At 54.7% G+C, this 25,161-nt stretch overlaps 2 protein-coding genes across 2 annotated transcripts in view; one reads left to right on the top strand and one right to left on the bottom strand.

The window, feature by feature from the left end:
* Rfx1 (regulatory factor X1) overlaps positions 1-17,559 on the top strand; it is a 30,090-nt gene extending 12,531 nt beyond the window's left edge. Inside the window, exons 4-21 of the mRNA XM_038312532.1 lie at positions 29-112; positions 958-1,065; positions 2,582-2,695; positions 4,087-4,179; positions 5,593-5,687; positions 7,737-8,103; positions 10,388-10,569; positions 11,198-11,317; positions 11,616-11,728; positions 12,754-12,872; positions 12,999-13,108; positions 13,194-13,345; positions 13,419-13,516; positions 15,283-15,432; positions 15,517-15,725; positions 15,923-16,076; positions 16,152-16,197; positions 16,318-17,559. Of these exons, the coding sequence (XP_038168460.1) occupies positions 29-112; positions 958-1,065; positions 2,582-2,695; positions 4,087-4,179; positions 5,593-5,687; positions 7,737-8,103; positions 10,388-10,569; positions 11,198-11,317; positions 11,616-11,728; positions 12,754-12,872; positions 12,999-13,108; positions 13,194-13,345; positions 13,419-13,516; positions 15,283-15,432; positions 15,517-15,725; positions 15,923-16,076; positions 16,152-16,197; positions 16,318-16,487 (2,484 nt within the window). The 3' untranslated portion in view covers positions 16,488-17,559. The remainder of the gene's footprint in view (positions 1-28; positions 113-957; positions 1,066-2,581; positions 2,696-4,086; positions 4,180-5,592; positions 5,688-7,736; positions 8,104-10,387; positions 10,570-11,197; positions 11,318-11,615; positions 11,729-12,753; positions 12,873-12,998; positions 13,109-13,193; positions 13,346-13,418; positions 13,517-15,282; positions 15,433-15,516; positions 15,726-15,922; positions 16,077-16,151; positions 16,198-16,317) is intronic.
* Positions 17,560-17,616: 57 nt separating this feature from the next.
* Dcaf15 (DDB1 and CUL4 associated factor 15) lies at positions 17,617-24,946 on the bottom strand. Its single transcript, XM_038312807.1, has 13 exons — positions 24,815-24,946; positions 23,205-23,302; positions 22,985-23,120; positions 22,368-22,474; positions 22,135-22,274; positions 21,879-22,049; positions 19,273-19,707; positions 19,094-19,185; positions 18,870-18,998; positions 18,706-18,791; positions 18,481-18,585; positions 18,282-18,397; positions 17,617-18,060 (listed from the first exon to the last, which is right to left on the bottom strand). The coding sequence occupies exons 1-13, from the start codon at positions 24,944-24,946 to the stop codon at positions 18,005-18,007; spliced, it is 1,803 nt and encodes a 600-aa protein (XP_038168735.1). The 3' UTR covers positions 17,617-18,004.
* Positions 24,947-25,161: the final 215 nt, after the last annotated feature.

Raw genomic sequence — 25,161 nt, forward strand, 5'->3', positions numbered from 1 at the left:
GTTCAGCCCCTTTCTTCTGCCTCCACAGCGGCTGCTGGTCCAGGCAAGTGTGCAGGCCAAGCCAGGCCATGTGTCACCCCTGCAGCTTACCAACATCCAGGTGCCACAGCAGGTAAGGCTTCTGCTCTAGCCTCCCAGGGTAGAGAGCCAGCGCCCTGCTGCCAACCTGCCTGTCTCCACACATGAGCCTCAGCCACAGGCTGCCCCAGCTCCTGGCTTTGGGCAGTGCTCTCTGCAGACATGATCAGATACCCTAGGGGCTGATGTCCAAGCAGCCTCAGGAGTATTGTACTCGTACTGAGAACTGGGGAGGATTGAGGGCAGGGAACCTGTGGGTCCAGTCCCAGCATCTCACAGTCAAGTCCAAGAAGGCTGCAGTCTGGTGCTGGGGCCTTTGACCATTTCTAGTTTGTCAGCTCCTATTTGGACTGTGCTAGAATACTGGTGCTGCAGCCCAGCGCGGGGGCATATTCTCTCTCTCTCTCTCTCTGAGGGGGTGTTTTGCGATAGGATCTCATGTGACCTGAAACTCTGTACTTTGTGGAGTATGACCTTGAACTCCTGATCTTAGAATTGCAGGCATGCACCCCACACTGGGCTCTGGAACACATTCCACATGCCTTCTGAGCCAGGAACCAACTCTGGCTTTGCTATTTGGTTTCAGGGCTCAACAAGCCCTTCACCGCCCATGAGCTTGGGTGTCACCTGCTATAGAGTAGAGCCGTAATTGTGCTGTGTTGGGATGAGGGGCAGTTCCTGAGCTGACAGGCATGGAGTGGCTAGAACGTTCCTAGTGCTTAGGTGCTCAGTGAGGTTGCTAGGGACTGGCATGGGGCTCAGAGGTGGCAGTGGTGTCTGTGAGGTCTAGGTTCTGTCCCTAGCACAGGAAAACAAAACCAGAAGCTTGGCTATGGCTGGTAATGCTGGTGACCATCCTCGTTTTTCTCCTGACTCCAGGCTCTCCCCACACAGCACCTGGTGGTGCAGAGCACAGCACCGGGCACGAAGGGTGGCCAGGTCTCCCTGACGGTGCACAGTGCCCAGCAGGTGCACTCCGCCCCTGAGGTAGGTGGTGCCACATTGACATCTTCCCCGCTTCTTCCCCTGTTCTAGCCATGCACCCCATATTTGCCACATGGCATATTTGCCTCCTCCACCTGTTTTTGAGACAGATCTCACAGTGTCATTCAGGCGGATACAAAACTCCTGCCTCTTTTGTTTGGTTGGTTTTTTTTTTCTTTTTGGTTTTTTGAGATAGGGTTTCTCTGTAGCTTTGGAGTCTGTCCTGGATCTAGCTCTTGTAGACCAGGCTGGCATTAAACTCACAGGGATCCACCTGCCTCTGCCTCCCCAGTGCTGGGATTAGATTAAAGGCGTGTGCCACCACCACCTGGCCTCAAAACTCCTATGTAGAGCAGGCTGACTCCTAACTTTGGATCCTCCTGTCTCAGTCCTGATTGCTGGGTTGCAAGTGTACACCACAATGCCTGGCCTCACATGAAGAACTGAATTCACTTGCAGCTCCTGAGTCCTAGCACCCCTGCTCCATGGACCCTGGGTGGGATTATCTAGCCAGTGCCTGGCCCTGCAGCTAAGCTGAGGAGAGAGCTATAGTCCAGAAAGAAAAGGAGTCTCCTCTTCCACCTTCAGGGCGGATAGAGTCCTTCATTGGGGCCTTGAAACACACACACACACACACACACACACACACACACACCAGTAAGAGTTTGGAGGTCACAGGCTGGAGGCAGAGGCAGGTAGATCTCTGTTAGTTTGGGGCCAATTTGGTCTACACAGTGAGTTACAGGACAACCTGACCTATTGCATAGTGAGATCCTGTCTTCAAAACAAAACAAAAACCTAAAAAAGAAAAAAGAATACAGGGCCAGATGCCAGGCTTAGCTGAGTCTTCCGGCCTTGCAGCCAGTATTTTCTGTGTCTAACAGAGCTAATGGCTCTGCATGTGTGGCCACATACCCACATTCAAGAGGCTAAAGCAGGAGGATTTCAGATGGGATGCTAACAAGTTTTTTACCAAGACCCTGTCTCAGAAAAAGCTGATAAAATCCGCCATTCATCTGCCCCCTCTTATCAGAATTATAGTTTATCCCTATAAACTATAATTTATAGTTTATAGATATAAACTATATATAGGGGCTCTGGGAACCCCTCCTGTCCATTTTCAGGGACATGGGGATCAGAAGTGCCCACTGCGTTGCAGCATGTGGTGGGGCAGCTGACGTGAAGGTAGATACCACGTTGTAATTACTGTACTGGAGGAAAGCTCCAGTCTCTTCCTTCTCCCTTTTGCTGCACCCCTTCTGATTATGGAAGCCACAGTGGACTTTGATCCTCGTGGGAGGATTGGAAACCCTGCCACTCCTCCCTACAGAGGCTCATGCTCACGGCTGCTGGGGGATATCCACCCTCTCCATCCTCCCTACAGAGGCTCATGCTCACGGCTGCTGGGGGATATTCCACCCTCTCCAATTAGTCCTTCTCAGGCAGGTTTGTTAGGGCCTAGGTGCTCCAGATACAACCCAGGCCGGCCCTGACATTGTTCCTATTTGTTCTCTTACAGAGGTCACCAGTGCAGGCCAACAACTCCACCAGCAAGACAGCTGGGGCTCCTGCGGGCACTGTGCAGCAACTACAGGTCCACAGCGTCCAGCAGAGTGTCCCTGTCACCCAAGAGGTGCCTGGCCAGGGCGGGCAGTAGCTAGGGCTAGGGGTTTAGGCCAAGTAGCCATCTCTATCTGTCTTCCTGACCTATTAGAGCCAAGCAGATGGTCCAGTTCCAGCCTACCATGTGGGCATGTTCAAGAGTCTCTGCTCTATCTAGATTCAGTGTCCCTGGCTGTGACACTTGTAAAAGTACCTCAGAGGTCACATTCTGGCTTTGAAAACTCATACTGGTAGGCTACGGAGATGGCTCAGTGGGGAAAGGACACTGGCTTCCAAGCCTGACAGCCTGAATTCCATCCTTGAGCCCTGAATAACCACAGGACAGCCAACTCCTACAAGTTATCCTCTGACTTCCACACATGCCACACACAGAGTAAAGAAAGAGAAAAGAAAACCCACCTTGGGATGGCTGGGGGTATACTGGATGGAGCACTTACCCATCATGCCAAGGCTCTGGGTTCCATCTTGATTCTGCAAAACCAAAAAGCAAGAACACACATTGGCCTCTTTATGCCAGTTTACTGGGGAGGGGAGATACCAAGGCCAAGTTCTTGTTTATTCTTGAGGTGTCAGGGTGAGGCCTCAGGTTTTTAATTTTGTTTTTAATGTATGTACGTCTGTACCATGTGTGTGCCTAGAAGTGGAGCTAAAGACAGTTGTGAGCTGCCATGTGGGTGCTAGGAATTGAACTTGGGTCCTCGGGAAGAACAGCCAGTTCTCTTAACCACTGAGCCATCTCTCAAGTCTACCATGCTCAGGATGTGCCCAACCTTCCAGAGGAAGCCAAATTCCCCAGTGCCAGTCACAGTGGCCCGAGCAGACCAAGAGGCAAGGGTGGTCTTGTTTGTCCTTGTTAACTGCTTAACTTGGGATTTTTGGCCTCAAAAAACAGGATGAGAGAGATTTTGTGTGCCCTCATAGTTTAAGCTACTTGAGAGGCTGAGGCCAGGAGATCTCAACTTCAAGGCCATCTGGGTAATGTACTCAGAGCTTGACTCAGAACAAAAATTGGAAAAAAGTGCTGGGATTTAGCTTAGTGGTAGAGGGCTTGTCTAGCATGCGTAAGGCCCCAAGTTCCCCGCTACTAGGCTGAAAAATCTCAAATCGGCCAAAGCCATAGGGACTCTTCCCTAGAGGAAACAGAAACCACCCAGCCCAAAGGATTCCCAGATTCTTCCCTCCTTGGGCTAGAATCACTCTGAACCTCCAGAGAGCCGAGAGTCAGGCTCTAAGGAACATGGAAGGCCTGTGTTGCTGGACCCCACAGGGAAAGGCTGCCCTCTGCCTGGGGAAATGGCAGCTTTTCCCTAGAGAGCTGATCTGAGGTTCCCAAGCATGCATGGGACTTGCTGCCCTGGTTGCCATGGTTACCATAGTCCGACTTGCCTCTTTTTTTCCCAGAGGTCAGTAGTCCAGGCCACTCCACAGACCAAAGCTGGCCCGGTACAGCAGCTGACCGTGCAAGGACTGCAGCCAGTTCACGTTGCTCAAGAGGTGCGTGTCCCATCTCTCTGTGTCGGGGTAATCAGACTGGTGCTGGGCTGTGGTTGGGGGTACAGGCACCAAATCCCGAGGGAGGAATGGAGCGATCTTGGGGCCCGGGAGGGCGGAGACAATGGGAGCCCTAGAGATTTGAAGGCCTGCGCAAGTCAGGCTTCCCTCGGGCCCTGGGTAGCTGACTCCATTCTGAATCCCCATCCGACACCTGACCGCTCAGGACAAGGGGTTTGTTAAGAGAGGTCTGGATTTGAATCCCGCTTCTTTCTGATACTGCCCAGTCCATTCCTCACGTCCCTAACAAGACACCAGGTGGGGAATCTTCAGCCGGGTGGCCGTGTGCACACAGCCCGGTGACCCCCCAGTGTCTCTGTTTGTCCTCCAGAGCTCAGGCAGTCAGTTTCCCGCTAGGAAGGCAGAGCAGCGAGAACCCCGGCCCACACCGCCGCCGGAGCCGCCGCCCCGGCCTCCCGGGCCTGGGCCAGCGTGCTGTGGCGAGGCCTCGCAGCTAGGCAGCCCTGAGCAGCCGCCGCCCCATTACGAGCCGGGCGTGGAGCAGTGGGTGGAGCTGGTGGGCGTGCTGCCCCCACACTTGCTCCTGCCGCAGCAGAGGGTAGTCTTCGAGCCACTGCCGGGGCTCTCGGCCCGAGCCAGCCCCGACCTGAGGGTCAGGATCCACAGAATACCCCAGGTGCTAGTGTTCGGCACCGCCCTCAAAGTAGGTGGCGGCGAACCGCGGACGCACAGCGGGGGGTCGGAGGGCGGTCGGGGCGGGGCGTCTTGCCCGCCGGGCCGCTTCGGCTCCGCCTCTAAACCAAGTCCAGGCCCCAGGCTCCGCCCCTGCAGTCCAAGGAGGGAGGGGTAAGACGTTTGTCCCGCCCTCCAAACTGCTGTCAGTCATTCCAAGTTCTGCCTCAGGAACTGAGTCCCAGGCTGCGCCCCTGGGTTGGGGGTGGTGGTGGGCTATCCAGTACCCGCCCCTAAGGTGTCAGTCATTTCAGATTCAACCCCATAAACCGATCCCGCTCCAGGCTCCACCCTGACTATTCTGCTTGGGAAACTTTCAGGTTTCCAGAAGCCCCTCAGGCCCTGTTTTAAATTACAAACAAGACACACATGTGCCTGTGTTTTCCACCTTCCAAATCCATTGTAGAATACTATCTCGCGTCCCTTCCCTTGCCCGTCAGCATCCGCAACCTCTTTGTTGTTCCCAACCAAAGCAGAGAATCCCAGCACCTCCCATTTCTCAGCCACAGCTGAGGCCTGAGCCTTCCCTCTTCAGTCTGCACCTCTGGCCCATATGTTCAGAGAATCCTGATGCTCACCCTTCCACCTGGGGTTTATCTCGGGGTCAGGGAGACTGGGTGTGGCCAGCGCTGACCTACTGCCCCGCTCTTCCTCCTGCTTCAGGTACAGCAGCTGCAGCAGGTGCCTGTCCCACATGTATACCCCAGCCAGGTGCAGTATGTGGAGGGTGGCGACGCCAGCTACTCAGCCAGCGCCATGTAAGTGGACAGAATGATGGCGGGAGGGCGCAGATCTGCTTAGGGCGCCAGACCGCGGCTCTAGCTCCCAATTGGCCTTCAAGGCTCCCGTGGTAGCCTTACCCCCATGGGAACTTCCCAGGGGCAGCCACCTACCTGGAATATAGGCTGCTGGTAGCAGAATGGACACTGGCCAGCTGGGAAGGCTCCTCCACTAATTACAGGCTGTGTGGTTGGATGGGTTTCTGTTTTAGACAGGAAAAGAGCATACATGTATGTATACATATGATATATATATAGATAGATAGATAGATAGATAGATAGATATTTATACATATATTCTTACAATATAAGTTTTTCTTTTTTGCTAGGGGGTGGCACACACCTTTAATCCCAGCACTCAGGAGCAGAGACAGGCAGATCTTCGTCTTCTACCCCCGAAGTGCTGCTGGGATTAAAGATATTCACCACCACTGCCTGGCTAGATTTATCTATATTAAGCAGGAAAGAGCAGTTCTTGAGTTCTCAGATCTGACCCTTAGTGCCCTACAGAGTGTCCTGTTTCAGCAGCACTGGGGAGGCAGACAGGAGGATGTGATTACACTGATTCATTTATGTGCAGGGAAGGCATGTGTGTGTCATGGTGCACCTGGAGCTCAGAGACCAGCCGGAGGAGTCAAACATAGTTCCTCGGGCTTAGACACCGACACCCTACCTCCTGAGTCATCTTGCTAGTCTCCAGGAAGATCTTGAGTTGAAGGCTAGTTAACACAATTAGGTCCTGTCTCCAAAAAGCCAAAATAAAAAAAGAAATCCGTTTCTTTTTTCAGAAACACAGGCTTGACTATTCTGTCTCAAAGTTTTCCTTGGGGGCTGGGGAGATGGCTCAATTAGTAAATTGCTTGCTTACTAAACATGAGACCCTGAGGTCAGATCTCAAACCTACATAAGAGCCTGGCATGGTGGCTGGCATGCATCTGTCACCCTAGACCCATCTTACTGGCCCTCACGCGTGTGTATGTGTATGGACAGGGTGTATGTGTGTGTGCGAGTGTGCATGCACCATGTAGTAAGTGCAGTGCAGAGGCCAACATTGGAGTGTGTTCACTATGTGCGATTTGGGACTCAAAACTAGGTCTTCAGGCTTGTTGGGTGGCACCCCTGCCTACTGAGCCGTCCGCCTAAGTCAAGTTTTCATGTCTTAATCACTGACATTTTGAGAGGGCTCCAAGATTGAAACAGAGGTGGCTCTGCCTGTCCGCTCTCCACAGAGCCCTCTACGTGCACTTAGGGTGGTCTTCTGCTACCATTCAAACCTCTTGTCTCTGCTTGTCCACTGGTGCCTGGTTTAGGAGGACTGCCAGGCGGCCATCTTCATTCTCCTCACCCCGCCCTAGCCCGCTTTAGTTTGCAGCCTGCAAAGATGGGCCAGGTGTTATTGATGTCTTACTGCGGTTGCAGTTGAGCTGCAGCTTGTGTCGCAGGGCAGCGTCTCAGTGCATGCTCTAGGTTGAAGGGCAGCTCCCTGCCAGGAGGAGGTGGGCGGCACAGGCGCTCCTCTGCCTGCCCACAGCCCTCTGCATTTCCCTACCCTGAACCCAGAGCTTACTTGCTGGGGGCAGCATGTGGGTATTGTACTTTACACTCTGGACCCACCGTATCTCCTCCACTTCCGCAGTAAGGGAAGTGACATTTGTCCCAGATTGCTGCCACATAGGCCAGTGAGAGTCACCCACAAAGGGCACGTGCCTCCAGACCTTACGACCACCTGAGTTAAATCTCCAGGACCCACGTGGTGAAAGGAGAGATGCAGCTTCCACAAGTTGTCCTCTGACCTCTACACATAACCATGGTTCATGTGTGCCCCCTCCAAGTAATAAATAAATATAAAGTAATAGTTTTTAGAAATAAACAACAAGAAATGGTTGCTCATTCAGTGCTTAGGCCATCCCCATCACTTATATGTGAAGGTGGCCACCCCGTGCTGTGTGGCTTCTCTGGTCCTCTCCTGGAACCCCCTACTTCCTGTACAAGACTCACTGATCATGGCCTCATGTCTGATTCTTGCAGCCGCTCTAGCACCTACCCCTACCCTGAGGCGCCAATCTACACACAGCCAGCAGGCACCAGCTACTATGAGGCTTCAGGCACAGCCCCCCAGGTCAGCACACCAGCCACTTCCCAGACTGTGGCCAGCAGCGGCTCAGTGCCCATGTATGTGTCCGGCAGCCCAATTGTCGCCAGCTCCTCCAGCAGCGAGGCTGGGGCCAGCAACAGCAGCGTGGGTGCAGGGGGCAGCGGGGGAGGTAGCAGCAGCGGCAGTGGCAGCGGCAGCGGCGGCAGCAGTGGAGCAGGCACCTACGTGATCCAAGGCGGCTACATGCTAGGCAACGCCAGCCAGTCTTACTCCCACACCACCCGTGCCTCACCAGCCACAGTAAGTGATGCAGCCCTACTTAGAGGAAATGGGAGGTGAGCACTCGGGGTGGGGCGGGAGGCCTTGGCTATAATCAGGGTATAGAGATTTGGCCCAGGGTATAGCTCAGTGGTCGTGGTTCCAGTGCTCATCTGACCCAGGTGCCCCATGTCCTATGCAGTGTAGCCTTAGGTGATGCTCATCTGCTGTGTGACTCTTTGGGGACAACTCCCGAAATGTCCTTAATCAGAGTTGGTGGTGAGATGTGGGCTCCTAGAGTTAGTGTTGGTGGTGCTGAATTCCAGCCCCAGTCAGGCCAGCCCGTAGGAACCGTGGGTTGGGTCAGAACACCTGTCTCCCCACCCCCTACAGACACATCCCCTATGTACCAGGGCACCCTGGTTGTCAGTCTTCACTAGTTTGTTTAATCTGTTTTAGAAGACTCTGCTATGAACCATGTGATTTCACAGCCCTGTGGGTCCTCAGGTGCTGCTTAAAATGCACATGCCACTGGGTGTGGTGGCGCACGCCTTTAATCCCAGCACTTGGGAGGCAGAGCAGGCCATCTCTGTAAATTCGAGGCCAGCTACAGAGCAAGTTCCAGGACAGCCAGGGCTACACAGAGATACCCTATCTTGAAATACCAAACTAACCAAAAACAACAACAACAACAACAACAAAAACAAAACCCCACACATACCAGTAGAATGAGCAGGTTCTGAGGAGGCAGAGTTCTTCGAGCCTGGGGCAGACTCCTCTTGCCCTGTGTGCCGTTGAGCCCACATGACTAAGGGCACTGAGAAACTGTGTTGTGTGGTTTTTTGGTTTCTTTTTCTTTTTCCAGGTACTTGTTTTGAAAGAATTTAGATTCACAGGAAGCTATAAAAACGACAGCATGCACTGACTGGGTGACATGTGCCACGATCCCAGCACTGGGGAGTCAGGAGCAGGCTGGTAACAAGTGGGATCAGTTCCTGGAACTGATATGGTAGGAGAGAACCAGCTCCCCTGACCTTCACATGCATCCCCTCCTCACAGAATAAATAAAGGAACATTAACAAGAACAGTTAACAGAAAGGGGCTAGGAAATGGCCCTGTGATCGAGGGCTTCCTGTAAAAGCAGGAGGTTATGAGTCCTAGTCCCTAGCACCTCTGCAGGGTTATAACCCAAATGCGAGGACAGCAGAGGCAGGGAGGTGCCTCATAGCCAGCCAGACTTTAATGAGAGATGCTTTCCCGAAGACACAAGGACGGGTGGGGCTGGAGAGATGGCTCAGTGGTTAGGAACACTAGCTGCTCTTCTGGAGGACCTGGGTTCAATTCTCAGCACCCACATGACAGTTCTCAATTGTCTGTAACTTTAATTCCAGGGGATCTGACACCCCCCTTCTGGCTCCTATGGGGGCCAGGCATGTATGGTACACAGATATACATGTAGACAAAACACTCATACATATAAAATAAAAACAATAACAGAAACAAAGCAGACAGCAACTGGGGAAGACAGCAGCTGTCAACCTTTGGCCTGTACACCTGTTCCTGTATGTCTGCTCATATGAACCCTTAAACACACACATAAACAAAAAGTTTTAATAAAATGCACTGAAAAACGCACACTGCACACTTTCCTGGGCTCCCTGCTCAGTCCCACTTTCCTAACACACAGCATCCAATCCAGAAATCTTAGTTTGCTACCAAGGGTGGTTTCTGTTTATTGTTTTTGAGACAGATCTCTCTTTGTAGCCCAGGATGGCCCTGAATTTGTAATCCTTCTGCCTTAGTTTCCCCAATGTTGGGAGTACCACGCTTGCTCTATGTGATAGTAAATGTGGAGTCAGGATACATAAATAAAGCAGGGAAGGTTTGCCTGCTTTGTGTGAGGAACTAGGTTCTGTTGGAGCAATGTGGGAAAAATGCAGGCTGTTTTACCCTCAGAGATCTTACCGCTTCATATTTGCCCTCTTCTGTCTCCCCCAGGAACCATGAATCTGTTATCTGTCTCTATAATGTCACTTGTAGATGGGCTCCTAGCCTGTGACCTCGGGAGACTGATTTTCATTCCTTGTAATTAACAGCTTTGTCTTTAAGTAGCTGCAGGTGGCTAGTGGCGAGTGTGTTGGTCAGTGCTGTTCTAGAGACTTTGAAAAACTGTAGTTCCCAGGAATACCGTGACAGGACGTGTGCCTTACAGCCAGCTAGGGTGGCTGTCCGAACCACAGTGAAACTAGTTTCGGAGCACACAGCCACACGGTCTCAGAGGACGCCAAGGACCGTCAGCACTGCCCTGTCCTCTCATGTACCGCAGGTCCAGTGGCTCCTGGACAATTATGAGACTGCCGAGGGCGTGAGCCTGCCACGGAGCACCCTCTACTGCCACTACCTGCTGCACTGCCAGGAGCAGAAGCTGGAGCCAGTTAATGCCGCCTCTTTCGGCAAGCTCATCCGCTCGGTATTCATGGGTCTGCGCACGCGTCGCCTGGGCACCAGGTTTGCCCCACCCCCGCCCTCAGCTGCCCTGGGCCCCAAGGGCATATGCTTTCTGCCCATTTGACCCACCTCAACTCCAAGCGATCTGGAACCACGGGGCCAGGACCCCTTGCTCCTGCTCACTCCACGCAGCCCTACTTCTTGTGCCTGCCTCTGGGACGTTGCTCCTGAGGCATCTTCCTGTCTCTGTACTTCCTCCATCTCCTCACTTGGTTATCCCTTGGCCTGCTCATCTCTTTTTCCAGTCAGTAGCTCAGGCTTCATTACATGCATTCATCCGTTCGTTCATACTGTCCTTAGTGATGTACTTGATCTTTGTCTCAGCTGTTTCATGTCTGTCCAAGCTTTCAGGAACACCCTCCAAAGGGTCAGGGTAAACTGGGGTTACATGCTCAGTATAAGTGCCTCACATGCTCTTATGATCAACAGCCATGTGCTTGCTTGGTGTCAGAGTTGGCAGTAAGCGGTGACTCCTACTGCCCTGTCCTCAGTCCTGGTACCTGATGTCCTTTCTTCTTCAGTTTGGCAGGGTTCCTTTTTCTGCCCAGGCCCCTAAGTGAGAGAAAAACTGTGTGAGACCCCCCAATATCTTGCCCAGCTGGTAAAGCACCTCACCTCTTCTTCCCAGGGGCAACTCCAAGTACCATTATTATGGCTTGCGGATCAAAGCCAGCTCGCCTCTGCTGCGGCTGATGGAGGACCAGCAACACATGGCAATGCGAGGCCAGCCCTTCTCCCAGAAACAGAGGTAGGAGCCTCCTGCTCTGGAACTGAGCAGGAGCTGCCAAGGTGGCTGTACCTTACCACTTGACCATGCCCTAGGCGATTCTCATCAGCCTGCCCATCCCCCTTCCAAGTGACCCTTCCCTTACTACCAACCACCCTCCATCAGTCCTCACCTGCTCCCCATCCCCACCCAGCCCATTCCCTCAAGAACCTCATCCCCACACAGCTGGGCTTACCCCCTCCCCCACCAGGTGGCTTAACCCCCTCATCCCAACTGGCCCATCACCCCACCAGCCACCCCGCTACCCCTTCCCCTCCAGGCTCAAGCCCATCCAGAAGATGGAGGGCGTGGCCAACGGTGTTGCTGTGGGGCAGCAGAGCGCAGGGCTGTCAGACATCAGCGCCCAGGTGCAGCAGTACCAGCAGTTCCTGGGTGAGCGCCGACGGCAGGGCCGCGCAGCCTGCCCCCGGGACTCAGGAGGGCCCATGGGGTTGTCTGTCTTTGTGGGATTGTTCTATCCCCAGAAACCTTCTCTAAGATCTCCCAACCCCATTTTGTGGGTGGGCATTTAGACAGGGTTTCACTATATAGTCCTGGCCAGTCTGAAATTCACGATGTAGACCTCCAGCTCACAGAGATCCACCTGCCTCTGCTTCCTCAGAGCTGGGATAAAGGTGAGCGCCACTGTGCCTAGCCCACCCTGTACTTTGGAGACCAGGTCTCACTGTATAATCAGGGTAACCTAGACTTCGTGAGTCTTCTCAGCCTCCGCAGTGCTGAGATCCCAGAGTGTGCACCATCCCATTCCTTTCTATAATGTTTCTATCTGTGCACCCAGGGCAGCCTGGTAATGCCGAATCCCACACCAACAGGTAATGCCTTGGATGGCCCAACAGTGGTCCCCTAACATGACAGGCGCTCCGTCCTTGTTGGTCTTCAGCCCTGTGTCCATGTGACCTAGGAGTAGTAACTGAGGGTGCAGGTGTGGACCAGGGTGTGAGTTCAGTTTCTACACACAACAAGGGGAAAACAAGGCCTACTGGTGACACTGTCACATGGCCACACAGTGACAGGGTGGCTGGGGAGTGAAGGGAGATGTGGAGATGATGCTCAGAGTCAAGGGTGACCCTGGTGACCCAGGCTAACCCTGAACGGTGTCCCTGCGGTGTTAATAGGGCCTTTAGACCCCTGCTTGCTTGGCAAGGAGACTGCCTGACATTTGGTACCTAAGGACCGGTCAGAAGCAGCACTCAGCAGGCCAGGACTCAGCACTCAGCACTTCATATGCTCTGTGGATAAGGCCATGGGGCCTTGGGCCAGTAGCTCACCCTGCTTGAGCTTCATCATCCACTGCACACATGGGGATGACACGCTGGGAAGAAGACAGGTGACTAGGACCCCGAGGCAGCAGGAGGGGTCGGCAGGTGGACATGGCCTCATGTTGCCCCTACCCCTAGATGCCTCCAGGAGTCTCCCTGATTTTGTTGAGCTGGATCTCCAGGGCAAAGTGCTGCCTGAAGGCGTCGGCCCCGGGGACATCAAGGCCTTCCAGGTCCTGTACCGGGAACACTGTGAGGTAGGGCAGTCAGATGGTGAGTGGGTGGGTGGGTGCGCCAGCCTTGAATGCAGCTGGCTTCTGCCTTGACAGGAAGCCCCATGGTGGCCCTGCCCCATTCCCCATTGTGAAGTCCTGTCCCTGCAGGCCATTGTGGATGTCATGGTAAATCTCCAGTTCACACTGGTGGAAACGCTGTGGAAGACCTTCTGGAGGTATAACCTTAGCCAGCCTAACGAGGCACCACCGCTGGCCGTGTGAGTCCCCAGGGCTTGCAAGGGGGTGACCCCTGCATGTAGTGGTCACACATGCCCTTGACTGGACTTTGGTGGGCTCCTGCAGGCATGACGAGGCCGAGAAGCGGCTGCCCAGAGCCAGCCTGGTGCTCCTCTCCAAGTTCCAGCCCGTGCTGCAGTGGACCAAGCACTGTGACAACGTGCTGTACCAGGGCCTGGTGGAGATCCTCATCCCTGACGTGCTGCGGCCCATCCCCAGTGAGTGCAGTGGCTGTGCCTCTTCCCAGAAGGCACCCCTGTCCACTCTGACCAGCACCCCCATTCCCCACAGGTGCCTTGACCCAAGCAATCCGGAACTTTGCCAAGAGCCTGGAGAGCTGGCTCACCCATGCCATGGTGAACATCCCCGAGGAGATGCTGCGGGTGAAGGTGAGGGCTGGACTGGGCAGACAGGCGTCGTCCTATACCGTACACCCTCCAGGTCCATTGCTGAGAGGCTCCCAGGGTTTCAGCACTTGAAACATTATTGATTGACTGACTGACTGGCTGGCTGAGGCAGAGTCTTATTTACTATGTGGCCCTGGCTGGTCTAGAACTCAGTGCTGGGATTAAAGGTGTGCCCCATCATGCCCAGCAAGGCTGAATTCTGAAACAGCATAACAGCATAGTGAATGGTGGCCACACCTGTAGCTCCCATGCAAGGCCAGAGACCCATCTCAAAACAGTAAAACCACATGAACAAGCTGGGCGGTGGTGATGCACGCCTTTAATCCCAGCACTTGCGAGGCAGAGGTAGGCAGATCTCTGTGAGTTTGAGGCCAGCCTGGTCTACAGAGCAAGTTCCAAGACAGGTTCCTGTCTCAAACAAACAAACAAACAAAAACAAAAATCCAAATAAAGCCAAAAAAAAAAAAAAAAAAAAAAAACCACCAACAAATGGAAGCTGTGTTCTTGACTGAAGGATGTAACTTAGCTGTTTGGAGAGAGATTTTTTGTTTTCTTTATGTATAAGGATATAGCACCTCATTGATGCTGTACAGCCACCAAGATGCACTTGCTCTGGTGTCTACTTCCTGTTATCTGGTGCTGGGGATGGAACCCAGGGCCTCATGCACAGTAGGGTCGTAAGGTGAGCACTCTACCACTGAGCTGCACCTCCAGCCCGGAGCCAGGTGTCTGTGTCACCCTCACCTAGACAGAAAGACAGGAAGAGCTGGCGAGCGTGCCAGGTACAGAAGGAAGGCCTTCAGATTGGTCCACATGGTGTGCATTCTTTAAGGGCTGATGGCAAAGTGGGGTTCATGGTGATGGGCACCCTCGTGGAGCAGGGAGCCAAGGCTGCTCTGATTGAAGCAGTAATTTACCCTTGCATATAGAGCTCAATGGGACAGCATTTGCCTAGTTTGTGCAGGGCCTTGGGTTCCAGCCTCAGCACCAGAGGGCAGGGCTCTGTGCTATGCCATCGAAAGTGGCATGAGGTGAAGATGCACAGCTGTAATCCCAGCACAGAGGGTAAGACAGAAGGGTCACCAAGGGTCCAAGCCTGGTCCGGGCTGCACAACAAGACCCTGCCTCAGAGGGGGAAAACCAAAACACTCCAGTTACTTTGTGCTTGGCAGTGAATCTCAGTGCTGGAATGCAGACTTCATATGAACATGGATCCACCACACACACACACACACACACACACAGTAAAAAATGCCAGGGCCAGGGAGATGACTCCGAGCGTAAGGTGCTTGCCTTCCCTGCCTGATAACCTGAACTTGATCCCAGACCCTCATGGTGGACGAAGAGGATCAACAACCACAAGTTGCTCTCTGACTTTCATACATGAGCCATCAGACAAACACAAAATAAATAAATAGAAAAATAGCTGGTGGTGTTGGTCCGTACCTTTAATTTCAGCACCCAGGAGGCAGAGGCAGGTGAATCACCAGAGTTCGAAGCCAGCCTGGTCCAGAATGGCCAGGGCTACACAGAGAAGCCCTGTCTCGAAAAACCAAAAAATAAATAGAAAAATAATAGTCCCAGTCGGCACAGCGTGTTTGACCCACACCAGTACTGGAAGCCCACCTTTGGTCTCCAAAGTGGTAATGCACCCCTTCTGGCTTTAAGAAAGGATTTGGGTAGCAACGGGTGAGTCTGGGCCAGGCAAAGTTTGTGTGGAAGCCACTAGCCTACTGTCTCCCATGCAGGTGGCAGCAGCCGGCGCCTTTGCACAGACGCTGCGGCGCTACACGTCACTCAACCACTTGGCACAGGCAGCGCGGGCCGTGTTGCAGAATACGGCGCAGATCAACCAGATGCTGAGCGACCTCAACCGTGTGGACTTCGCAAATGTGCAGGTAAGCGAGCACCAATGGGGCTGAGACCGGGCAGGGTTGAGGGGCACCGGGCGAGAAAGCTGAGCAGCTGCTGCTATGCTCCAGGAGCAGGCCTCGTGGGTGTGCCGCTGCGAGGACCGTGTGGTGCAGCGTCTGGAGCAGGACTTCAAAGTGACGCTGCAGCAGCAGAACTCACTGGAGCAATGGGCAGCCTGGCTGGACGGCGTCGTGAGCCAGGTGCTCAAGCCCTACCAGGGCAGTTCAGGCTTCCCCAAGGCGGCCAAGCTCTTCCTCCTCAAGTGGTCCTTCTACAGGTACGTGCCTGTACTGGGGGTTCTGGCCGGGGGCGGGGTGGAGGTGGGAATCGCAGTGTGTGTGAGAGAAAGCCTTCCTATAACGGTGTGCTTGTGAAGAGTTGTGAGCGGGTTAGGGAAAGCCCTGTAGCTCATGAAAGACATTGGGAAAACAGCCCTGCAGGCCTGACAGTCTCTTGGTCACTGCCCCCCCCCAGCTCCATGGTAATCCGGGACCTGACCCTGCGTAGCGCTGCCAGCTTCGGTTCCTTCCACCTTATCCGGCTACTCTATGATGAGTACATGTACTATCTGATCGAGCACCGTGTGGCCCAGGCCAAGGGCGAGACCCCAATCGCAGTCATGGGAGAGGTGCGCCCGATGAGGTACTGGGGGTGTGGGTAGGCTCCAGGCAGTGGAATCCTAACCTTTTCCTTTTTCTTCCAGTTTGCAAACCTGACCTCCTCGCTGAATCCCTTGGATCCTGACAAAGGTAATAATGCATGTCCCCACCTAGGACCTGGATCCAGGGGTGGGGACGCTGACAGGGAGGCCAGGTGTCCCTAGAATTTCACAGTCTTTGACTGAGCTGGGCTTGCTCCCTGTGCTCCAGACGAGGAGGAAGAGGAGGAAGAGGAAAGTGAAGATGAGCTGCCACAAGACATCTCACTGGCAGCCGGCAGTGAGTCCCCTGCGCTGGGCCCAGAAGCCCTAGAGCCACCTGCGAAGCTGGCACGGACTGACACACGTGGCCTCTTCGTGCAGGCCCTGCCCTCCAGCTAAGCCGGAGACATCCCTGCACCATCCACCCAACCATCCGCAGCTACTGTCCCTCCAAGGGTCAGGGTCAGTCCCTCCGAGCCAGGGTCCGGTCCCTCAGCTTTTGTGGCTTCACTGTCACCCTTCCAGCCCACACCAGAGCTGGAGAGGGTCCCTGTGACAGGGAAGGCTAGGGGAGCCTCCCCTCACATGGAGCCGGTACAATCATGGGCTGGGCTGGGCAGAACTGAAGCTGCAAACCCTGACACAAAGACGTGCCTTAAGGAACCTGCCCAGGTGCCCTCTCTCCTGCCCCAGCTCGTAGCCCTGTTCCCCTACACCACCCCAGAGGGCAGCAGGCTGGCTCCTCCCCTGCGAACTGTTAACTTATTCTGCTCTCTGGCTTTGCACAGCCTGCCCGGGCAGACCCAAGCCTGGTCAGGTGCAGGTGGGTGGCACTCGGGGACCCCCCACTGTCAGCAGCAGCAGCCCCACTGCTCCCCTTTCTTGGTATAAGTGCAATTAAAGCTGTGGGTGTCGCACCTTCTCCAGAACTGGGTTCTCCTGGCCCCGCAGCCCAGAGAGGGGCATATTGTGAAGGGCCCCGGCCTCCAGCTTCCAAAGAGGAGCATCTGGCTGGCTGCAGGGCCAGGTGCTCCAGACCTGAGGCCGTGCCCTGCGCCTTCCACCCTACTGGCTTGTGACCGAAACCTGCTCCCGGAGATGCTTCTCCTCTGTGCCGTGCCCCTGACCCCTGTAACTATTGTGTGATTAGTGAGTGCCGCCTGAGCGGAGTCAGTAACTCGTTGGGTTTTTTTCCAACCATCATGGCCTTATCCGTTCCCGTTTTCTCAGTGTCTTCAATCTGTGATAGATGTTTATGGAAAAAAAAAAGGAAATCCGGCCTATTGTATAGAAATCACTATTTTGTGTGCTCCGCGTGCTACAGCTTTTGGGGTGGTCCTGCACACTCCCCATGGGGCCTCCCTTCCCAGTGGTGAAAGTATCCACGCGCGTGGTAGTTTAGTGTGCTGTTTTCTACCTTTTTGTAGTCTTTCTTAAAACAATAAATACTGCTGTGATCTTTGTCTACTGATGACTATCAAGGTGGGGTGTGTGTGTGTTGAGGACAGAAAGAGGACACCAGCCAAGCTCAGAAATAAAGCATTTATTTAGTACATGAAGAACAAGGCCAACTGGCCACAGGGTTCCCACCCCAGGTAAGGGAGGCTGGAACCACTGGGCCTCCCTAAGGGGCTACACTTGCAGCCAAGGAAAGGGGCCAGAGCACAGGAAGCAGGACTGGGCTTTGCTGGGGCAGGCCAGGCCTGAGAGGCCCCTCCCTCTGCCCTTTCCCAACTTAAATAGGCATAAATAAAGACACATCCAGACTCTCGGGGCCACCAGAGGCTGCTGTACCAGTCCCATCCCGCAACCTAACACTAGTGCCAATTGTGGCCCCTGTAGGGCCAGCCCAGGAAGGCGGTCCTCTCCCGGGCCTGCGGAGGTAGTTGGAGTCAGGGTCCAGGGCGGTCCAGCCCTCACAGCACAATCCAAGTGTACCGCTCACTGTCTGCCAGAACCTTCAGTGAGCACCCTGCAGAGGAGGACACACAGAACCATGATCCACTTGTCCAGTCCTGCAGAAAACCTCCATGGCCTAATTGGACCCAGGAAGTCCCAATACAGGCTCCCTTTTCCAGTGACGGTTATACCTGAGTAAGCCCCCAGCTGGATGGCATTCTGTCTATGACACCCCTGGCACATCCAGCATGCCCTCGAATCCAGGGTAAGACAAGAGTAGTGCCCAATCCCTACCTTTATGCAGTGCCTCATTCGTCATCCTGTTGACATAGCGGCCGCTGCTCTCCGGCACCAGCCACCTCATGACCATGTCCACACAGCTCTTTCGGTAGGAGCTCCAGACACTGCCACTGGGGCCAGGAAACGAGTGAAGAGGAGCCTTTCCTGCCAACCAGCCAAGCTTCCCTGGCAACCCACTCTTCCCCTGCCTCACCTGGTCTGCCCTTTGACCTCGGTTAGGTCACCCACGCTGACTGTCTCAAAGATGCCCGTGCTGAGGTCCCAGGCCACCTTTAGGCTGGTGTGATAGGTCTTTGGTCTGTGGCGGTGGAGGACAAGAGGGGCCAGTGAGGTCCTGCACTGCTCACCCTTTACACCTGCCCTGAAGGGTCTGTGTATGACCACCATGTGAGAGTTAGCCAAGGGCCCTGCCACTTACCGGAGCTGGCCCTCCTCAGTGGGGGCTGGGAAGGCTAGGAGCAGCAGGCCAATGTTGATCAGGACCTGGTTGGTTTCTGGGCAGACCTGGGAGCAGGCAGTGACAGTTACAAACGAGATCCGATAGTAGGAACACCCCAGCCTCCGGCTGTGCCCTAGTCTCACCTCCAGGATGACTATATCATAGTCACTGAAAGAGCAGAACTGGTGACCCCAGGTGGCATCATGGCGGATGACCTCGTTGATGACATACTCAAAGTCCAATGTGAGCTGCTCCACTGTCAGGTACTGGCCCTGGTGACAGATGTCAGAGAGCCAGGGGTAGGTAGTGCCAACCACCCCACTGGGTTGACACTGGGTCACCTATGGCCTACACCATGGCTACCCACCTGCATGTCTGTCCGCTCTCGCATGGGCCGTAAATTGCGGCCACGGAGGTCAGTCACCACAAAGGGCAGGGAGATCTTGTCATCCTCAAACTCTGGGGAGGCAGGAAGAGGGTAGGAGCAGGCCAAGGGTCCTCCTGGGACTGCCCCATCCCAGAGCCTGTCCCAGGAAACCCCCTCACCATCCTCAGGTTCTGTCCCTTCCCCAGACCGCAACACATAGTGCAACTTGGTGTAGTTGATGTAGCCAGGCTCCGGGGCAGACGCCTCTGAAGCAGGAGGACTGTCCCTGGGCACCACTTCCCCACTTGGGGCTGGTGGCTCTGAGGATGGACGGCAGCGGCTACTTGAAGGCCCCAGGCCTGAGGGCAGCCGAGCTTCCTCCAAGGTACCACCCTTGGCCTCTTTGGCCCTGCGGAAGATGTCAGCCACAAACTCCTTGGCCTTGGCAATAGCTGGTGAGGGCTCGGGAGCTCCAGAGGGCCGAGCTGGGACCACCTCAAGGCCAAGGCTGGGGAAGGCAGGGGCTGCCTCAGGGCTCCAAGGTCCTGGAGAGCTGGATGGAGCTGGGGGCAAAGCTGTGTGGTCGTACAGGATTTGGCAGAAACTGCTGTCACCTGCAAGAAGCAAAGCGTGAAGGAATGTGTCATCACAGTTCAAGGTCACTCTGGCCTGCCTTAACCCTGGGTTATTAGAAACCCACCTGAAAGAGCCCCGGGAACCTTTCCTGTCCTGAAATCAGTGTTAAATCTGGAGTTCAGAACCACATACTCTGAACACAAAGACATGCATGAATCAAGACTTTTAAAGAATATGCTGGGTAGAACCCAGAGCCTTCACTCCCATACTGAGCCACCTGCAGCCTCAAACCTCACCTCTGAACAAATGTTATGCTACTCAGAAAGGACACTGCAAATGAGATGCATGAAGCTGTACCCTTGGGTTGCAGATCACAGTGAGGACCAGCACAGGCAGACGGGCCACAGGAGTGGGGGTAGCAGAGGAACCTAGTTGGTCACCACTGAGTGCCACGCCTCTCCCTCTAGGCAGAACCACATCCCTTGGAGAGGCTATCTTAGAGGCCATGGAAAATTTTCAGGAAAGAAGGTATTGAAAATGGCTTGGCATTTCATACACTTCTGGGATACACTGAAACCAGTTAGGGACAAAGCTAATACTGATCTCCAGGCTAAGAGTCTTCAGTCCTGCTTGGGCCTTGTGTGGGAGGCTCATGGCCAACAATCAGGTGGCAAAACATTGGTAAGGGTTATGTCTCTCTCCCAAAGTGGCAGAGGTGTCCAGGGCAGGGCTGGGAAAATTCAAGCTGAGTCTGAGAATTGAGTACCCCATCCTCTGCTGGCCAGGCTGGTCACAGGCACTTTCTTCTGGCTCGTCCTTCCCCTGCCCCAGGACAGTCATTTTAATGAGAATGGTCTTGAGTTCTCCCCAGACAAAAGCAGTCCACAGCTATCGATCTCTCTTCTGTGTCTGTGTGCAGGGGTGTTATATGGATGCTCCACTGGACACTGACTGCCCGCTCTACCACAGGAAAGGAAGGCATCAGGAGGCCCCTGGCTCCCTGATATGGACCTGAACACACACCTGAAGAATTCAGGCTTTCTCGGAGGAGGGGAGTCAGCAGGGCAGAGCTGTGGGCTCAGACTCATGAACCCTCACTCTATTCCTGCCAGACAGTGACATCATACCACTTCCTATTATGCCACTCTATCAAGACATGGAGGAATGGCTTAGCAGGTCAAGGTGCCTACCACTAGGTGTGCGGACCTGGATTCAAATTCCTGAACCCCCAAGGTAAAAGAGAATCAACTCTTGAAAGTTAACCTGACATGTATGACATATGCATGTGTACACACTCATGCACAGAGACACACAAAATTTTTTAAGTAATAGAAAGTTAAAATGTACTAAGCATGGTGGCACATGCTTTTAATCATAGCACTTGGGAGGCAGAGGCAGGCAGAACTCTGTGAGTTCGAGGCCTGATTTACAAAGCTAGTTCCAGGACAGTCAGGGCCGTTACATAGAGAAACTCTGACTCAAAATTAAAAAAAAAAAAAAAAAAAACTAAATAAATAAAATGCAACTTAAAAATTAAAAAAAAAATAGAGAACACACCACAAAACCCAGGTGTGGTAATGCACACCTTTAATTCTAGCACTCAGTAGGCAGAGGCAGGGATCTTTGTGAGTCTGAGGCCAGCCTGGTCTATAATGTAAGTTCTCAGGACAGCCTGGGCTACACAGACATTGTCTAACAAGAGGCACCACGCCATTTGTTACTGGCATTCCCTGACACCAAGGCTGCAGGGAAGGCACCACTGGCTATGGAGGCCCCGGAGCACTGCCCGATGTCAGACCATCAACACTGTATTAACACGGTCTCTCACGCTCACACAAACTGCCCAAGGGAGCACTGCTTAGGACATATCCCTGTCCTCAGAGCACAGTAGCTGAAGTGCACTCCGTCATGCTGGGAAGAAACACAGCCCTGCATGTATGTGCTCAGGGGGTCTCCAAGCGGAGCTGCCCCAGCAGTGCATCCTAACAGCAGCAGGCTACCTGCCCAGTGCAATAACCTCTAGCCCCACTACTGCTGAAGCAGCTCCTGGGTTGACAGACTACACTCAGGCAGTCACTAAACATGTCAGCCCCTTGGAAAGTTCTAGTGCACAGTAGCGGGGGCAATGGCATCAGCCTCCCCACATCCCAGCTCTGGAGCCCTCTCAGCCAGGTCTCCTGGTCCACCCTGTGAATAGAAATGGGCCTACCTGCTGAGTGGACAGAGACAGCGCAGGCCACCAGCGAATAGCTGGTGTTGAGCAGCACCACCTGATCCTTCTTGAGTTGGAAGGCGGGTTGGAAGGTGGGAAAAGGGTACACCACCTGGTACTTGGTGTGCAGCATGAAGCCATGCCGCAGACACTGTGCGCTCGGGTCCCCTGCAGCAAGACACACTATAGCTCATTTGATGCCCTGGCAGGGGTCCAGCCGCCATGTACCCCTCCAGGGCCCCTGACGCCTCACCTGGGTGGGCACGACTGGCATCCTGGCAGGCAGCACAGCGACCCCGAGGCGGCACAGCCACAGTGCTGATGTAGATGTCACGATGGTTCTCATCACTCATCATCATCATATTCATGAGCATCCCATTGGCTGAGCGGGTGCTAGGGGTGGCACACCCTCAGTCTGAAGCCCATCCAGGGGCTACCAGCCCACCCTGCCTGCCCCGCAGCCACCCTGCCTGCCCCGCGTCTCACTTGAAACCGAACACGATGACCTTGGAAGCGTCGCTAGGCCACTCACACACAGTCAGGTACAGGTCACTGTAGATCTCCTCATCCTGGAAGAGCCGCACCTGCCGGACCTGAGCGGCATGCTCAGTCAGTGTGAAGTTAAGCAGGGATAGACAGGGATGGAAGGAAGATCTACACCAGAACCGGGCTACAAAAGAACTCCCTTCACAAGAAAGGAGACCTGGGCCAAGAGATCCCTGCCAGCTGGAGAGAACCTGACTGAATATATTACCTCCTTGCTCCTTCTAGGTGATGAAGCCCACATGCAACAGAAACTGGATTAATAAGGGGCAGGCGTCAAGGATGAATGCTTACGCCACTGCGTCAACCTGTGTGGCTGTAAGAAATTTGCCTGCATCCTGACCCAGGCCAAGGGTGTCAGAGGCTATACATGTTCCTTGAGCCAAATGAAATGACCAGTTTACTGCAAAGTCAGCAATTCCACAAGGGTCACCCCACTGGTACATCACTGCCGTATCATACACAGGATACAGGCTGAATGATGCAGGAGCTGCTGAGACCTTGCTGTCTGAAGGGCCAGCCCAGTGCAGGGCCTCCTGAAAGGGAAGGCCTAGTCCTACCAGCTTGAGCTTGCTGTGGACGTTGAACTCCCACCAGTAGAGGTGGTATATGTAGAAGGAGAAGTCGTCATCCCCGCTGCTGCTGGTGTACGAGAGGACGTAGCGGCCACACTTGGAAAATCCCAGGAAGATATGGCTGTGGGGCAGAACGGGCATAGGGGGCAGATGAGGACAAGCTCGCAGCCCAACCTGCCGCCTCCCAGCCTGACCTCAACCTCACCCTGCATAGAGAAAATCCTCATCTACGATGCTCTTGAGGGACACGCAGACCCTGGGGGGCAGCTTCCGGAAAAGCCGAGGTGAAAGCTGCCCGCTGATCTGGGGAAGAGACAGCCAGAGCTCGTCAGTCAAGTGGCTCCCTACTTCCTTACCAGAGGCAGCCTCCACAGCCCACTGCTGGGGCAGAGGGAGACACAAAGGCCACATGACCATACAAAGCACCCTCCCCCTACCCTGTGGATCCAAAGCCCTCCCAGCCTAAGTCCAATATCCTCTCCCTGTGGAAGGATCCCCTCCCTGGGCCACCTGGCTTCTTCCTGAAAGCTGACCATGAAAAAGTAGAGACCAGGATGTAGGGCCATTTGCCTGTTCCCAGTTAGCCCACAAGGGGACCCATTTCTCTTTTTCACATGTATTTCTCGTGCAAGCTACAACCCACGTGTAGAGGTGAGGACAATCTGTAGGACTGTGCTGTCTCCTTCCACTATGGGAGTCCAGGGGATCATCCACGTCATTGTCATTGCATGACACTATGGAGCCATCTCACTGGTCCCAGGGCCTAAAAGTACCCAGTGTTCCCAAACTGTCTCCAATCCATTATTAACCAAATCCTTTTCTTAACTAACTGCCAACTGTCACACCCTAAAACATCACCAAGGAAGGATCTGAGGAAACTGACAGACATGAGCTGACCACGGGGGAGCTATTTTGGCCTGCCTTCAAGAAGATAGCCATCTAGTGGGAAAAGAGCTACATGGGAAGGCCTGGCGCCCTGCCCCTTAGTTCATCTCAACCCACAAAGGGAATGGTTTTCTGTCGGCCAAGTCTTCCAGAAAGGATATAACCCTTGCCCAGGGAGCGCCCAAGCTAAGAGCCCTGCCTAGGGAGCACCAGTTAAAAAGGTGGAGGCACGGTTTTGCCCTCACCCAGCTCCCAATTTCTAGTGCACGCAGACAGTCTTGTTCCACTGCTGCCCACTTAACAGGATATTCCCATTCCTGCCCTTCCAGGTGCCCGACTCTGGCGAGGGAGACAGAGCCCTGATCAAGGGGCTTCCACTAGGCTGGAAACACTCCTCCAATCAATGAGCGAGGCAGACCCAGGTGCACGAACTCCGAGACGGTCAGAGCTGGGACAGAGGGGGCACCAGGCACTGGACGCCCAGAGCCGGCATCAGGAACCTCGGCAAGGGGGCTGGGGAGTGGGGCGGCAAGCTCCAGTAAGGGGCAGCGCTTCCCTTCCTCCAGATTCCTCGGCGGCCTCTACAGTATCCCGCCCAGCCGCCTCCATCCCCGCTGCTTCCTCCATGATTCGCCCCGGCCTCCTCCACCCGAGCCCCTTCCCCGATGCTCTGGCCCAGCCGCCTTCATTCAAGGCCCCCTGCAGGTGACCCGCCCAGTCGGCTCCATCCAGGTCACCAACCTTCGCCACCCCAGCCCGCGCCTCGGCACCAGCCGCAACCCCGCCATCCCCTCCTCATCCCCACCGCCCGGCCCGCCCAGCCCCCTCCCGGCCCCGCCCCCCACCCCGCCGCGCCGCCCTCCCTCGGTCGCCTCCCGCGTCCCCTCCTCCTCAGCACCGGGCGCGCTCGCCTCAGGCTCCAAGCCTCACCTTGACCCGCTCCAGCTGCTTGAGGACGTGTTCCCGCCGCCGCCCCGCCGCCCGCTTCCCCCCGGTCCCCCCAGGGCCGCCGCCGCCGCTCCCGGCCCCGCTGTTCCGCTCCGATTTCGAGCTGGGCGCCATTTTCACCCCCTCCCTCCACTTCCGGAGCAACCGGTCCCTTGGCCCCGCCCCCTCCGCTTTCTGATTGGCCTTTCTTCCTCACAGCGGCCAGCCGGTTGGGTGACAACCGGCGTTCCTGGCCTCTTCCCGCTACGCCTGTCCATCAAAGCTATCTCGGCTTTTGGTTGGTAGAGAGGGTAACAGCTCCCGCCTTATCCCCGCCCTTCATTAAGAAT

This window comes from Arvicola amphibius, chromosome 15 (assembly GCF_903992535.2).
Source record: "Arvicola amphibius chromosome 15, mArvAmp1.2, whole genome shotgun sequence".
Lineage (NCBI taxonomy): Eukaryota > Metazoa > Chordata > Mammalia > Rodentia > Cricetidae > Arvicola > Arvicola amphibius.